The sequence below is a fragment of the Taudactylus pleione genome, unplaced genomic scaffold (assembly GCF_031769625.1).
Source record: "Taudactylus pleione unplaced genomic scaffold, aTauple2 ptg000016l, whole genome shotgun sequence".
NCBI lineage: Eukaryota > Metazoa > Chordata > Amphibia > Anura > Myobatrachidae > Taudactylus > Taudactylus pleione.
The window spans coordinates 44,482,414-44,500,092 of NW_028284418.1; the positions used below are offsets into that span (position 1 = coordinate 44,482,414).

Below are 17,679 nucleotides of genomic sequence, written 5' to 3' on the forward strand. Positions count from 1 at the left end.
CAATGTTTATTGTAATAATTTTTATAGTTAACACTCCCCAGCTTTGTAGAGCTCCCTGGGACTGCAGGGAGACAACAGATGAGGAAGCAACAGCTCAGCCTCATTTCCATATAGTCAGACACTGCTTGCAGAGTTGGCGGGAAGGCCTCACCATGGGTAGTAAGCTGTACAGAAGGTGAGCAAATAGAGGCATGCCTCTGAGTATGGGGGCTCTGCCTCCCCTGGCTAGCCTGACCGCATGTCTCTGATTGGCAGATATGTAATTAAATTTTCAGACGGTATAACATAATTTGAACATTTTTTATACTATGTTTATTTCTCGTTCTTTATTTTTTTTTGTTTAAAACAGGTTGGTCTTTAACATTATCTCAATGAATTCACTCATATCCACTGCCTGATCTCCATTTTGGTCGGCTGCTTGTAGCATCTCCTCTAGCTCTTTGTTTGAAAAATGAATACCAGCTAGCTTGGAGGCTTCTCTTAAATCCGCAGCTGTTATTTTTCCATCTTTATCTGTAAGCAAGGAGAGAAGTACAATGTAAGGTGCACTAGAAAAATAGAATGAAACGACAGAAAAGAACATACAGGTCTAGGTACTTTGGGCCTGATTCAGAGCCGCTCGTAAGCGGCTGCTCGTTCGCTCCGAGCGATGTTCGCACATCTGCGCATGCGTACGGGTTTTAGTACGCATGCGCGAACCAGTCATTGCGGTCGAAAATCGTGTGCTCACAAAATAGCGAATGCCTGCTAATTTGAGTGACAGGATGAGGCGTTTGTGGGTGGTAACAGGGGAAGGTGCTTGAAAACGGGGAGTGGAGATCCGAACGCAGGTGTGCCAAACGGTCAAAACGGGCGTTTTAAGGGTGTGCATAATTAACAAAGCCGCGTCATCGACCACGTCACTTGGTTGTCTTTTAGCCAGAACTGCTCGCATGATTGCGGTAGGAAAATGCAACCACAAGAATAGCGAGCAGTTCATACGCCGTTCGATGTACTCGATTAATCTAATAAATAGCGGAGATGACGTATGATGCGAGCGGCCAGGGGGCGTTTTTTCAACATAATGTCCGCATGTTTTGTTCGCTCGTTCAGACATAGAGGCGTCAACAGACCGCAAAGAGCGAACGGTTAATTTAAATAGCCAGCCCCTTTTTCTAAACGAGCGAGCGCAAATAGCGTCCGGCTCTGAATCAGACCCTCTGCCCTTTTTGTGTGGGCCTGTAGGTTTGTTCAATGTTTTATTTTATGTTTTAAAATGAAGAGGTATATTTCCTAAGGGGCAGCATTTGCAAGCTGCTACTTCTCAGCGGATTTGGCCCTAAAATATAAAGCATACTGTACTTGCCTATTCTCCATGATTGTCAGGGAGACCCCCTGAAATATTAGCAATCTCCCTGACTCCCTGAAGAGTCTAGCAATCTCCCTGATTGCCCCATGCACCCATTATGTAACTATTGTACACATGGGGGAAAAAAATAAAGAAATATACAGTATACATTCAAATGGGATAATAAGTGCCATTTCCCTGCATTGGTTAAAAGTCACAATGATTCCTATGGCTACATGCATTTTCATATAAGGTTTCTTGTGGCCACTTATATGGAACCACTTGTAAAACACAATACATGAAGATCTTAAACACACTGGACAAAATAATATGGAATGCGGAAAGACAAGGTGGTATAAGTTCAACGAAGCGGGACGTGGACATGCGTGTAGATGGTGACACTAAAACTATTGGATGATCATTGTGAATGTCTGAGGTATTGATACAATGCAAGTTTGTTGAGGTTTCATTTCAAGCGGTACCATGCCAGACTCAGCCAATCAATATCAGAACACTTTGGTGCGAACTGCATGGGTTACGAATTTTAAGTCGTATAGCTCGGGTGTGTCCCAGATTAACAATCATCCAAGAGAAACAGCATCTGACATGGGCCAAACTGCATCATCACTGGACCATTGAACAGTAGTGATGCATCATATGGTCTGATGAAGATTTTGCTTATATTCCAATGATGGACACTCCAGAGTCATGAGAAGGCCTGGGGAAGTGTTCCAACCAGACTGTGGGCCTGATTCAGAGCCGCTCGTAAGCGGCCGCTCGTTCGCTCCGAGCGATGTTCGCACATCTGCGCATGTGTATGGGTCGTAATGCGCATGCGCCAACCAGTCAGTGCGGTCGGAAATCGTGTGCTCGCAAAATAGCGAGTGCCTGCAAATTTGAGTGACAGGATGAGGCGTTTGTGGGTGGTAACAGGGGAAGGTGCTTGAAAACGGGGAGTGGAGATCCGAACGCAGGCGTGCCAAACGGTCAAAACGGGCGTTTTATGGGTGTGCATAATTAACAAAGCAGCGTCATTGACCACGTCACTTGGTTGTTTCTTAGCCTGAACTGCTCGCATGATTGCGGTAGGAAAATGCTACCACAAGCACTGCGAGCAGTTCAGACGCCTTTCGATGTACTCGATTAATCAAATAAATAGCAGAGATGACGTATGATGCAAACGGCCAAGGGGCGTCTTTACAAAATAGCGAGCGCATGTTTCGGACGCTCGCTCAGACATAGAGGCGTCAACAGACCGCAAAGAGTGAGTGCTCAATTTAAATAGCCAGCCCTTTTTCTGAAAGAGCGAGCGCAAATAGCGTCCGGCTCTGAATCAGGCCCTGTGTCCAATGAGCTGTGCAGAAAAGAGGGTCATGTATTGGGGGTGTATTTCAAATGCTGGAGCTGAACCCTTACAATAGCCAGTGACTCGGCAAGTGATGGGTTCACAATACTAATCTGTCTGTCACAACCAGGTCTGTTTCCCCTGCCACCGGGTCACTTACAGATTCTGCCAGCATTCTCTATCATATCCCAGATGCAGAGGCTTCAGTGTTTCTCGGCCTGCTAGGCCTCACGCAAAATCTAAGCCTGCTACAGAGTACTGCAGTGACAAGTCCCAATTACCTGTCTGCAACAGCCAATCAGTATGGAGTATGGTACATTGTTGGATCATGCGGTTTTGCCATTTGTCCAGTTTCTGAAAGATGAAGGCCATCTCATGGATCCACTGCTTCAGGATGATAACTGTACTGTCCATCATGCTAGGATTGTGCAGGATTGGTTTGCAGAGTACCAGACTGACATCTCACGTGGCCCTCCAATTCGCCAGATCTCAATGTCATTGAGAAAATTTGGGACATGCTGGAATGGGCTGTGAAGTAGAAACACAAACACCCTCCGAATTTGGCTGCATTGAAGGACCACTTGGTCATGGAATGGGCAGAATGCGATATGTGACTGAGTGGCAAAAGGAAGCCATTGTTTTTGGGCGAGAGCATGGCCATAGCCTGGAGGAGGTGGTGGCATTTGTTGGTGTGCCCTCGTAGACAGTGAGTTATGCTGCGTATCCACTAGTAGACATGGACACGACACCACGATTACAACATTGTAACTGTGCTGTCGTTTCCATGTCTAATGATGTGCCTAGACTGAACATTCACTCGTTCAGTCTAGAGCACATCCATCATCTCAGCACATGCTGAACCTGACGGGATTGTCAGGTTGACCAGCATGTACGGGCGATGATAGATGTCGGAAACGACCAGCAGGCACACGCATCGCTGGTCGTTTCCGACCAAAACATGCCCGATGCAAGTGCGATTTGCAAGCAACTGCATGATAACGACGTCATTATTGTGCAATCGCTTGATAAAATCGCTAAGTGGATACCCCCCTAAAGGCCCCCATACATCAGCAAACGGTTGTGGCAATTCTGCCATTTGCAGATGATTGTGTATAAAAATCTGCAATGTATGGGATTCATAGATTGCAGATTGCAACCAAAAAGTGATTGGAATTGTTAAATCAGAATGTCCAACATGTTGGATTTCACAGATTGATTGGGGCTGTAAATTGCTAGTGTATGGCCATGATCAGCAAATTTGCAGACCGTTACTAGTAAAATGATGGGCAAGATTGTCAGATCTGTGTTTGCTGCAATCGATCTGCAAATCACTGAAAAAGATCTGTAATGTATGGGCGCAGATTGCTAGTTTGGGAAATCCTAACATCGGGCAATAAATCTTCAAATTGTTCAATTGTGGTTTTCAGATTGCTGATGTATGGGGGCCTTAGGCTATGCTGTGCTCCTATTGCATTTATGGATTTCCATTGGTGCAGTTTTGTTCCTGTTTGCTGCACAGATTCCTGCAAGTGTTCTACACCTGTTGCAGCTATTCCACTGGCTGCACAGGTAATCTCAGCCTGTTCCAGTTACCTGAACCAGTACCACCCCTGTGTATATACCATCCATGCCGCACAGTGAGTTTCTGCTGGTTCCTGCGCCATTGGTGCCGTTCCTGGTATCACTATCCATTCCAGTGTTTGGTCTGTATCTGGTCCTGCTACCATCTGAGTGCTCCTGGATCAAGGACTACAGCGACAACCCAGTTCGAGCATTCCGGTTTACAGATACAAGTAAGAAGAGTGTTATTACATGTTATCTACATTAACAACCCAGTACCAGCCTGGTCAATCTACCGCTACACTCTTCTCTGCTATACATACCAACCTGTCTTCAACACCAAAGTCCCTGGTGGTCAAGTGGGTACGATCCTGCATCTCTCCGCCGAGACCTGGGTTCGATTCCCAGTCAGGGAAGTGTTCTCTACCTCATGCCAGGAGGTCTCCTCAGCCCTGCCAGCTTTCCATACACACCTCCAGACTCCCATACAGGCTTTTCTCGGACCCCGGGTCCACAAACAAATACAAGTCTGACACTGCTATATATATATATATATATATATATATATATATATATATAAATATTAGGGATGTGCAGGCTCGGATAGGTTCGAGTTTGCACGTGGAGTTCGGCTTTTTCCCTCCAAAAAAAAGGAACTCAGAAAGAGGCAAAACGTCATCTTGCACGGACGAACATCATCATTCCTGGACTTTTGTCCAGGAATGATGATGTTCGTCCATGCAAGATGACGTTTAGCCTCTTTCTGAGTTCCGTTTTTTTGGAGGGAAAAATCCGAACTCCACGTGCAAACTCGAACCTATCCGAGCCTGCACATCCCTAATAAATATATATATATATATATATTATTCAGCAAGGAACAGTATACTATGGGCCTGATCCATAGATTTACGTTAGTGGTGCAGACGCTGAGCCTTTGTGCGCAGTGGCTGTGCTAAAATATGCAAAAGCCTCAAGAGGCCTCAAGTAAAAAGACGCAAGATGCAGCATCGAATCAACTGCGTTACCATTGGACATCCGATTAAACCTCAGGTTACTCTGGATGCCCGGAAAAATCACACTGCTGGCGCTAGAGAAACTGCATCCAGCAGTGGCGCAGTCACTGGCATCAGTATGCCCAGAAAGGGCGCCGACATGCCCTTGTTTTCTGGAATGCTCCCCGTTGCCACCACCAAATGCCAACAGTTTGTCAATGCTGGTGTTTTTAAGGCAGGTGTAGCAGGGCAAGATCTGCATGCGTAGTTCATTAAACATCGGAGATCTGCGTAAATATCAGATTTACTTAAATCTCTGAATCAGGCCCTATAAGACCACTCACCTTATATACACCATTGGGAAACCCAGCGTGTACCTGAAGGACTGCACCCGGCCGTGGTGTCCACTTCCGGTAACATCGGAAGTGTATCACCACAGGGAGTAACAGGGTCACCATGGAAACAGTGTACAGCACATAAATCATACTTGCCAACTTTTGAAAACTGGTTTCAGAGAGATTATATTTGTTAGTAAAATGCACTGCGCGGTGCGCCATTGAGGTGACCTGTCATGCTCCGCCCATACTTGCCTACCCTCCCGCTTTCTGCGGGAGCCTCCCGCTTTTAGGTGGGAGCTCCCGCTACCCCGCAATATAAAGGGAATCCCCCGCTTTACCCACTGCCCCGTCAGAAATCCAGACTGCGCATGCGCGACGCAGTCCGGATGTAACAGGCGCGGGGTTTGAGATTGCACGACACGCGTGTGTGGATGTCAGGCTTACTGTAAGCCAACCACCGCGGGGTTGGGAGTGAGTGGCGGTGGCCGGCCGCCTAACCCAGCCAGATCCCAGTGTGGCTGTATAATGTGTGCGGGTGGTCGGCAGTGTTGTGCTACGGTAGCGCTGCCTTTATGGCCACAGTGCCCTTACCTCCTCTCCACAATGCGGTGGGACCCGCTTCCTCCTCCGCGGCAGTCAGTGCCACGAGAATTGAGCAGCAGCAGCTGTTGTCATCATGTGTACCAGGTAAGTGACTGCACACTGGCCTGGGGAGGGGACACAGCTTCCAGTAAACACTGATATGTGGTATTATGGAGGGGAGAGAGGACTGTATAGTGATATATCAGGGGAAACAGCTCACAGTACACACTGATTATGTGGTGGTATTATTATATAGAGTAGAGGTGACTGTACAGTGATATATGAGGGGACACAGCTCACAGTACACACTGATTATGTGGTGGTATTATTATATAGGGGAGAGGGGACTGTAAAGTGATATATGATGGGGAATAGCACAGCTCCCAGCACACATTGGCCCTCATTCAGACCCACTCGCGAGCGGCTGTCCGCTCGCAAGTGGGTCGATGGTCCCCACTGCGCATGCGCACGACGGAGGGAGCTCCGTCGTGCGCATGCGCGAGACCCGATGAGCGAAGGACTTTCCTTCGCTCAGAGTGTCTCATCAAAGGGGGCGTGCTGTCGATGGTGACTGACAGCACGCCCCCTTTGGTGGGCGTGCCTGCCAGACGGAGGCGTTCCCAAGGGAATGCCTACCGTCTGAAGCCGGCCCCACTGACATCACTAGTGATGTCAGTGGGAGTGATTTTGGCTCTGATAGAGCCAAAATCACTCCTGGCCTTGCGGTTGAAAAACCCAACCGCAGGCTTTTGCTCGCAGTTTCGATGGTCGCGATGGTCAAGACCATCGCGACCATCATTTTGCACGCTCGTATATGCTGTGGGTGGTGACCCACAGCTATACGAGCGTCCAGGAGGACGCTCCATATTAATGGAGGTGGGCCCTGATTCAGAGCGAGCGCTCTGGTCAGAGAGTCCGGCTCTGAATCAGGGCCATTATGTTGTATTATTATATAGGGGGAGGGGACTGTACAGTGATATATGAGGGGGAATAGCACAGCTCCCAGCACACACTATTGTGGTATTATATAGAGGAGAGGACTGTTTAATGATATATGATACATCCTGCACTGCTGCAACAGCATTGAGACATCAGCCCACACACAGCAACTGGCAGCCGTTACTCTTGCCCGCAATCCCCAGCACCTGCATTTTGCAGTATACAACCCTGATCTCCCGTTATTGCTGGCGTCTCACCCCTAAGTAGAAATAGATATGGTAGTGCACAGGTTCTCAAACTCGGTCCTCAGGACCCCACAAAGTGCATGTTTTGCAGGTCTCCTCACAATGAAAAGTGTAATAATTAGCTTCACCTGTGGATCTTTTAAAATGTGTCAGTGAGTAATGAGTACACCTGTGCACTTGCTGGGTGACCTGGAAAACGTGACCTGTGTGGGGTCCTGAGGACCGAGTTTGAGAACCACTGTGGTAGTGTATAGATCCCTTTCAGTAGATGTACCTAGAAGTGATGTAGAGTGGGGGCGGAAGTGTGGTTCCATGCCCATAAAGGACACCAAAAGTAGAAATTTGTTAGCTCGCTATGCTTCACTCGTCACAGGTTTATATTTCCCCTCCATGTGCACATGGATAGTAACTAATGACGTTGGACAGTGAGCGATGACGTTGGGGTACATCTGCTGAAGGGGATCTATTCACTACCAAATGGATATGCCCATAGGTAAAGCTAGACACGCCCTTTTGGTGGAGCATGGCACAGCTCCCTCGAAGGCACATACTACAACCGACTGTAATCTCCCTGAAACTAATTTTCAAATGTAGGCAAGTATGGCTCTGCCCCAAGGGCATAGCTTCGCCTATGGGCATATATATTTCCACTCAGGGGTGTGTCCTGTAGTGGCAGACAAAAACTGTAGTACTAAGCAGTATGGGCAGGGTAGAGGGGTATGAAAGGGCAGTAGAATGCTGATAGCTGATCTTAGTAGTATTGCAGTGTAATAGTTTTAAATGGGCACCAGCAATTAAAGTGCCAGCAATGACTTTTGCAGGGTGAGGTGACTCTGGCATTGGTGGGGAGGGGGGGGGGCATAGGGGGTGTAGGAGGGAGCTGGCAGCTGACCCCCGTATAGTAGGATGTAATAGGTGTAACATGAGCAGAAGCAGAATAATAATCACAGCTGCCAGTACTGCTTCCTGCTGGGTGAGGTCACCATGGCATGGAGGGGGTGTATGTAGGATGCTGGCCCTCAGTGGTATTGGGGGTTTAACAGTGAGACATGGGCACCAAAATAATAATTATTACAGCTGCTAGCAATGCCTGCTGCTTTGCAGGGTGAGAGGACCCCTAGTAGGGGGGGGAAGGAGGAAGTCACACACTTCCACACACATACATACAGTCACACACATACATACACAATGTCCCCCCTCCCTGTTACTACCTTACACTGTATACCGTGTCTGCGGTGCTCCTCTGAGTCCTCTCCCTCATGCTGCTTGAGTGCTGCACAGTGCCGTGTAGTCCCTGCACGAACCGACCCCTGCACAGACTTCTCCCTCTTCCTTTCAGTTTTAGTTTCTGATAATAATCCTGTATAATCCAAGGCTGGGGGGTGGGGGGCAATAGAGGGGATACATAGAGCACTTACCTCCTCTGGTCTGTCCTCCCCCCTCCCCAAATCTGGCTCTGTTATTGCTGCAATACTGCTCTCCTGCATTCCTTTCCATCCCTCCGCCGCCCGGTTATCTCTCTGTCCGCAACGCAGCTGCCATCACAGGTCACACCCTCCCGCCTGCACTACACTATGACTATCAGTAACTATTACTTACTTGCAGAAGAAGAAGGAGCTGTAGCCGCTGCTGTCTGTCCCCGCTAAAGCAGGAGAGAACGGACATTTCTGCCTGTACTGACAAGTCACACAGAACGGCTCTGCTTGCTGGGGGAGGTGTCCAATATTACCCACAACCCCGCGGTGCGTGGCCAGACATACTGCTGTCATGTCCTTCCCCTGTCACATCCGGACCTGCGCATGCGCTGTCCAGGATTTCAGACGGAGCTGTGGGGAATGCGGGGGATTCAATAGTTTTGCGGGGCAGCGGGAGGCTTGTCAAAAAAACGGGAGCCTCCTGCAAGATGCGGGAGGGTTGGCAAGCATGACATAAATATATACAAAACACCCACAAATATATACAAATGCCCCCCCCTCATTGTATCATACATTTATATGAGCCTGGTATGGCAACCAGCATTGCAAGACACATAATAATAAACAGTAAGGCACGACTATACATTCCAAACACCTACTGCAGTGATACATATGTGATGAAAGTAATACATGTATCTTGCAGAAGCTAAAAGACAGCATATTCATAAGAGTATATCATCAATAGCATAAAACCCAAATATAGAGCAGAGATAGACACAAGCCCCAATTTGAATTACACATATAACTCTACACAACTATACACTACTAGGCCTTCTACAATCGGGAGAGTGTGGTGGTCCTGAAGGTATCGGCAGTGCATGGGTGCCGGTGGTGTCCTCAATGCAGGATGCCAGTAGTGCCAGTGGGGTCGGCAGCAGGGGGTGCCGGCAGTGTCAGGCAGCAGGGGATGGGCGGGTGGCAGTTTCCTAGCTTCCTCCTGTGCCCATATTCAATGGGCTTAACGCTGATTGGCTGAGAGCTGTGACAGACGGCTCTTAGCCAAAAAGCGTTAAGCCCACTCGATGCAAAACCTCGCGATCCGATCGGCAGGATCCCAAGCGCCAGCATCCCGTACCCAACCCCTACAATCAGCACATGTGGTGCGAAGACCAGCAGAGTAGCCCGAAAGATGATAATACTAGTAAGTAAATGTAAATGACACACATATACAAAAATTATCAAAATTAAAGGGTACATTTAAAAATGAAGATTGAGAAATATATGGCCACATATATGGTAGAGGGCCAAACAAGTCAACATACCACCTACATACCTGTAAGTACTAGACACATATGTAAAACAATAATAAAAAAAAATAGAAGGCCCCATATATGGTAGAGGACCATACCCGTAAGCACAAAATAACCATATAATTGTCATAAATAACATGCACATATAAACTGGACATGTATATAAATATATATATCCTGTTTTGCCTTGCAATCAATCTTTTAGGGCTCTATTTACTACAATCCGCATATTGAATGCAGATTGTAGTGTGATATTATCGAATGAATTCGCATTGCATTGCGAATTCAGGCAATATCGCAGGGATTTACTACAAATCCCTTGCAGGGACAGAGCTTGCGAGAAAGATCTGTCCCTGCGAAACCCCTCCGCACACTAGTGCCCGCGCATGCACCGGCCGCCGCTGCTATCCCCCTGGCGCTAAACCCCGCCCCCGGCGCTAAGCCCCGCTCCCTGCGATCGCGGACCCCCTGCAACCCCCTTCCCCCCCGTGTCCCCCCGCGATCCCCCCCCCTCTCTTAATAGCACTTATCTGTATGATCCGGGCCTCCGGTGATGTCCTCCATGCGTCCAGTCAGGTGATATCCCATACTGCAGAGGGGAGACATCTCCGGAGGCCCGATCACCGGTCCCTGGAGTCAGGTAAGTAACAAAAATTTCTACTTCAGGGTCCATAGGGTATCCACAGGATACCTTGGGGTATAGGTGTCATCGGGCACCATAGAGTTAAGCTTTCAGCCTCCCAAGATGCACTAGGGTCCCCCTCCTATACCCCGTCCCCGAGCCAAGGCACCTCAGTTTAGTTTGGTGCCCGGCCGGAGTCGGGTGCACCTGTTGGAGTGGGGGCTAAGAAGAGCCCCTGAAGTTTTTCTGCATGCAGCTGTGGCTGCACATCTGGATGTACAGCATGGACAGTCAGTCCTGACGTCCATGCTGTCTTCCCTACACCCCCGCCGGTACCAGAACGCCGGTACCGATCCGGGGATGCTGGTGAGCATCTGGGGTCACAGCTAGCGGTGACCCCAGATGTTCCGGACCATGGCCGGAATCAAGGGGGACAGCAAGGTAAGCAGCGGGGTCCCCGCTGTTACATGGTCCAGAGTCCCCAGGCAGGGGGCTCCCTGGGGACTGGCTGCAGCGTGGAGCCAGGTATATAACCTGCGCTTCCACTACCCCCCTGGGACAGCGGACCGCAGCAGAGCGGTAGCGCTGCGGCATCCCGGGGGTTAAATGCATGCCAGGGGAACACGCCTTCCCTGTCTCACAGCCGGCGCCTCCCCCGCTGCACAGTCCTCCCTGCAACACGCCGACTGGCCCTGTGGCAGCGCTCCTCCCCCAGGCCAGCCTCCTCTCTGCTCCTCGGCGGCCATCTTCCAGAACGCATGGTGAACGCTGCTGGAAGTCTGGACGGAGGCATCGTGGTCTGGGTCCCCCTGCATACCTCTCCTCCGCTGTGGTCAGGTCTGTGTATGCAGCGCTGTGTCCTACCAGACTCTGTGTCTGTGTAGTTGATTTATCAGCGCTGCTTAGTGCAGGAATTGAGTTTCTTTGCATTGTATGTGACTGTGCTAGCGCTGCTGCCTGTACTTTCCATTTCTGACTGTCAGCCTTATTACTGTCCCTGTTCTTTCTGCTAAAGCCCTTGCGGTGCGGTGCGGTGCTGCAGGGTGGTCTCTCGCCTTTTTAAAAAAACAATTGGTGAGAGGGGTCACATACTTTGTACCATCATGTCTGAAAGTGACTTTCCTCTCTGGCTACAGTGTACTACGTGTAAAGTACCTTTAGCAGAGGGGGAGGGTAGCGCGGAGGGCCTCTGCCGGCAGTGTTTGTCAATGGCGCGGCCTATTACGGTTACAGCACCGGTACAGGCGCCGCCCTGGGCTTGTTTCGCTCAGGCGCTTACAACCTTAGTGGGCCAGTTAGCTCTGCAGCCCACGTTTACGCAGATGGGTTTGTCCCAGCAATCAGTGGTGTCGTCACCCATGCAGGGTTTCCCAAGACAATTGGTGGTACCCCGCAGTCTCCCTATTTCCCCTCTCCCGGTTTCTCAGGAGCCGACGTGGGTTAACTCCCTGACGAGTTCTGTACAGCACTTGTCGGATGTGTTGCAGGGGGAGGCTGTGATGCGGCCACATAAATGGCCGGTGGCGTCTCTGTCGGCTCCTTATGAGGATGATGAAGGGACGTCTGATGATGGGGAGATTCTGGATCCTTACGATCAGGAACCTCTCCATACTAAGGACGCAGACGCTAGGTCCAAGGTGTATATTCCTGGACTTATTCGGGCAGTCCGCACAGCCTTGGTGATTGAGGACTAAGTTCCCCCAGCGGCTAAATCCAAGTATGCCTTTTTTAAGGATGTGAAGGGTGACGCCACAGTCTTTCCTCTTTCGGGTCAGTTGGTGGACCATTTAGAGGAGGCGTGGAAACAGCCTGGCAAGCGATACCAGCCGCAGAGGCGCCTAGCGGTGGCTTATCCGTTCGCGGATAATTATTTTGCTAAGTGGGAATCCCCTCCACAGGTGGATTCTCATGTGACACGTCTTGTCCGTAGTGCCACATTACCAATGCCATCCATGTCCTCCCTTAAGGATGCTACGGACCGCAAGGTGGATATCTGCGACTTTCTCAGTCGCCAGGACGTTCATCAGGGGAAATGGTCCCTGCACCCGGACGTTTTTCAACTGCTGGTGGACAAGTGGGGTCTTCCAGAGATCGACCTCATGGCGTCCCGGCGCAACAACAAGTTGCCGGTGTACGGGTCTCGCACAAGAGACGAAGAGGAGTCTCTGGTGGATGCTCTGTCCGTCCGGTGGACGTTCCGGTTCGCTTACCTGTTTCCTCCGGTTTCCCTTCTTCCACGGGTAATCCGAAAATTCAAACAGGAAGGAGGGACGCTCCTGTTGATAGCTCCCACGTGGCCCAGACGGCACTGGTTCTCAGACCTTCAGGGTCTGTCCGTGGACAGTCCTCTGCGGTTGCCGATACGACCGGACCTTCTGTCGCAGGGTCCTTGTCTTCACCCAGACCTGACTCGGCTGTCTTTGACTGCGTGGCTGTTGAGACAGCCATGTTGAGGTCCAGGGGGTTTTCCAGCTCTGTAGTGCGTACCATGTTACGAGCTCGGAAACCGTCTTCCACGAGGATATACCATCGCGTGTGGCATACGTTCTTCCAGTGGTGTCGACCGAGAGATTATGCACCACGGGAGTTTCGTCTGTCTCAGATACTCACCTTCCTACAAGCGGGACTAGATCATGGGCTTCGCCTTGCTTCTTTGAAGGTACAGGTTTCGGCCCTGTCTGTCTGGTTTCATCGTAGGATTGCTACAATCCAGGATGTGCGCACCTTTATGCAAGGTGTTCTCCACATTCAGCCGCCCTTTGTTCCACCTGTGGCGCCTTGGGATTTGGCTGTGGTCCTGAGGGCTCTCCAGGGACCGCCGTTTGAACCACTGGGCTCAGTGGATCTTAAATGGCTAACAGCTAAGACTGCTTTCCTTCTGGCCATTGCTTCGGCCAGACGTGTTTCTGATTTAGGGGCTCTTTCTTGTAGACCCCCTTTCTTGATTTTTCATGGGAACAGGGCAGTGCTCCGCACTCGGCCTGAATTTCTTCCCAAAGTTGTTTCCCAGTTTCATGTTAACGAGGAAATAGTTGTTCCGGCCTTTAACTCACCTGGCCTTTCAGTGAGTGAGGCCACTTTGGATGTTGTGCGGGCCTTAAGGACTTATGTTGACCGCACTTCTTCGTTTAGGAAGTCGGACGCCTTGTTTGTCCTCTATGGCTTCCGTAAAAAGGGTTGGCCTGCTTCAAAGCAAACTTTGGCAGCCTGGATCCGTATGGCTATTTCTGAAGCTTATCTTCATGCAGGTCTGCCGGTTCCTCCTTCTCTGAAGGCTCATTCCACTAGGTCTGTGGGTCCTTCATGGGCAGCTCGACGTGGTGCCTCTGCAGTCCAGATCTGCAAGGCTGCTACGTGGTCCTCTGTCCATACCTTCGTGAGGTTTTACAGGTTTGACACCTTCGCCTCTCAAGATGCTTCCTTCGGGCGGCGGATTGTCCTTTCAGCACAGGAGCGTCCCCACCCTTAAGGGATACTGCTTTGGGACATCCCCAAGGTATCCTGTGGATACCCTATGGACCCTGAAGTAGAAAATATGAGATAAGAACTTACCTTTGTTATCTCTATTTCTACGAAGTCCATAGGGTTCCACAGGACTCCCGCCCTGTCGCACCTGTGCTGCAGATGGGCTTTGTTCTGGTCACCGGTTTTTCCGTCTCCCTCTGGTGAGAGTGTGATTCTTGTGTGTATCCAGATCTTCTTTCTCTCTCTTCCTTCTCCTCCTCCGGCCTATGGCTTGGTAACTAACTGAGGTGCCTTGGCTCGGGCGCGGGGTATAGGAGGGGGACCCTAGTGCATCCTGGGAGGCTGAAAGCTTAACTCTATGGTGCCCGATGACTGACGTCACACCTATACCCCAAGGTATCCTGTGGAACCCTATGGACTTCGTAGAAATAGAGATAACAAAGGTAAGTTCTTACCATATCTCATATTTTTTGACAATTTTTTTTTCTTTATTTACAGTATTCAGCTTGCGGTCTGTTTAGACCACACAGCCGATTACTGGTACCGTCTCCCGGCTCTGCTCTCCCCGTTAGAGCGGAGCAGGAGTCCGGTAACCGGGGGAGACCCTGGATAACGCCACCTCCAGGTGGCGTTATTATCACAGGGCCTCCCTAGGTATTTTTTTCACATTTTATTTTTAGTAACTCTGGTCGGATCACATTTCCCATTACAATTATGGGAAATGCGATCTGATTACTAAAAATAAGTGATACTTAGGGGTTGGAGTGGAATTTTACAAATTCTACTCCAATTGCCCTGTAGTAGCTGTAGGTGATACTAAAATAATGTGAAAAGGGTGTGAAAACACCCTTTTTCACTTTATTTTGGTAAAAATAATGTTAATAAATAGAGCCCTAAATGGTTATGTTTTCATTCTAGAAAAGTGAGAAACAGCACAGTGTATAAAAAAAATAAAACCTGTAAAATAACACACAAGGCTCTCCAGCATTTTGTAACAACAACTCCCAACTTGCCCTGTGGAAGGTCATGCAAAGCCTTGTCATTCCACAATGCTGGAGAGCTTAAAGACACACATACTGAACATATATACACAGTGACACTAACCTGACCTACTCCTTGCTGCTGCTTGCAGTCTCCATTCTCCTGGGAATTGGATAGATCCCCTTCAGTTTCTGTACCCTGACGTCATCAGTTACTGTCCAACTTCATTCCCTACCATCCACGTGGGCATAGAAGGGGAATATAATCTTGAAGCAAGCCCGCGAGGGGACAAGTTTTTTTTTTACGGACTGTATGGACAGGAAACCGCACTTCCGCCCTCACTGACGTCACTTCCAGGTACAGAATCTGAAGGGGAAATATACCTTTCCCATTCTCCTGTCCTGACTCCTCCATTTTGTAACTTGGTAAATGCTTTCTCGGCACAGTATGTAAGGAGGGCATGTTTGTGCTCCGATTGGCTGAGTGACTGTGTGTGATGTGTCACTCACATACAGCTGCTGAGCAGATCCTGCTCTGATCAAGAAACTCCATACTCAGCATACACATGTAACGATTTTTTGAATGATTTGTCGTTAACGACATCATTATCGTTCAAAAAATCGTTCAGTTTCTGAGTTATAACGTTCCAGCGCGCTCCAGTTTGTAGTTTGTAGTTATCGTATATCGTCCATTTCAAACTGTCCAACATAACGATTTTCATTACGGGAAGGAAAATTATTCGTTCATAGTTCAAAAAAATCGTTCACTTTTCCATGGGAAAATCTGACAGAAAATCGTTGGTTACAAAATCGTTACGTGTGTATGCACCTTAACAGGCTGCTTCAGTGCTTACAATGGAATGGTCTATCCAGTTAGGTGCGAAGGGTGCGATGTGCTGTTGCAACGGCATTTAAATGCCGGTAACTGCACCTCATCTCGCACCCTTCGCTACCCGACCCGAGCCTAGATTCGCATAAACTTTCTCGGAGCCCTATGGGGCTGTGAGCAATATTAGGCGAATCCGGGCTACCGTAAAGTGTGGCCACTGCTACGATGACTCGCACACGCGAGATCTTCACACCTAATAGAATTGACCCCACCTACTACTGCCTAGTACATCTAATAGGATTGATGGGCCACCTACTACTGCGGAAAGCAGTCTAATATGTACCAGCCCATCCCTGCATGAGCCCCGCCCCCCGACGGGAACGGCCGGAGCTACTAAGCAGGGGTATTGCACATATAATATTGTTTACATCAATGCCATCTGGTGTAATACAGATTAAGATATAAAACAATATATCAATAAAGGACTTCTATTTTAAATTAGCATAAAATATTAGTATATAGTAAGAACAATATATCTTTTTGTTCAATCTTGTTTGCTGTGAACTGTTCAAACAAAAGGATAGTTCATAAATTGCAGCAATCAATACTTTATGTAAATTATCAGATCACCAGACCTGGATCATGACAGCAGCAGCAATCATCAATTATCCTAGATCAGTGTTGGCTAACCTTGACACTCCAGCTGTTGTGGAACTACATAACCCAGCATGCACTGCTACAGTTTTGCTATTTGGGCATGCTAAAACTGTGGCAGGGCATGCTGGGATATATAGTTCCACAACAGCTGGAGTGTCAAGGTTAGCCAACACTGTGTCAGAATATTGGTTTAGAAAGAGAAATTTCTTTCTTTAGATACAGTATATGCTGCTATACGGTACTATATTATGGAATCACAAGCAGTAGCAGCTTTAAGTACTGGAATATGTTCTCCACTGGATGTTACAGTATGTAGAATCCCCACCTGCTAGCATATATCTAAAGTAAGAACTTTCTATACCAATATACAGCCTCCTAATATGTGAAGCTTCAACTGGAACGTTACAGTGCAGGAACTTTAGCTGCTGGTAATTCCAAATGTTATTACATCACTTAGTGAAGTGATAGAATGATGTGGTAGATGGCATTTGTTAGGTCCTCCTATATGGAGCTCTGTTTTACATCAGTGGTTCCCCACTATCATTAAGTGAGGAGTTCCATGGAAGTAGTAGATCATTAATCGGGTGTGGAGTGTTTTATTTTGATTTTTTTTCCTTTTTAAAGTGGAATTCTCTTTTAAAAATAGCAAATGCTACATTTGGCCTTCTTTACAACAAAATAGCCCTGCATTACAAATATGCTGCAAGTTTATAGATTATAAAACCATTATTTTCTCACCAAAGTCAATGACTGAAAATCCCTTTTTGAGTTCTCTATAAAAATCTCGTGTCACACCGTGCCAGTCTGTAACAAGTCTCTGGAATGCGCTGAAGTTGAGATTCCTAAAGTGGGTGAGATAGAAGAAAATAAAAGCGATACAAGAACAATATAACAGAACGTAAAATCAGAACACATTTCAATGACTTACAGGCGCCAAAAGAGCCATGTTTTGCAATCTATGCTATTAGTTCGTACACCGGCCACATCTCTGAATAGGTTATGACACTGACATAGAGAGTTTATTACTCAAATCTGCTAATTATACGACATACAGATGTGTCCTCATACATCTA

General features: G+C 48.3%; 1 protein-coding gene across 2 annotated transcripts in view; it reads right to left on the reverse strand.

Annotated features, from left to right (window-relative positions):
• Positions 1-324: 324 nt before the first annotated feature.
• Positions 325-17,679, reverse strand: part of LOC148541993 (uncharacterized) — a 61,337-nt gene continuing 43,982 nt past the window's right edge. For both annotated transcript variants that reach the window (XM_088473808.1, XM_088473799.1), the window contains 2 exons: positions 17,345-17,448; positions 325-513 (listed from right to left, as the gene is read on the reverse strand). In XM_088473808.1, the coding sequence (XP_088329934.1) occupies positions 341-513; positions 17,345-17,448 (277 nt within the window). In that variant the 3' untranslated portion in view covers positions 325-340. The remainder of the gene's footprint in view (positions 514-17,344; positions 17,449-17,679) is intronic.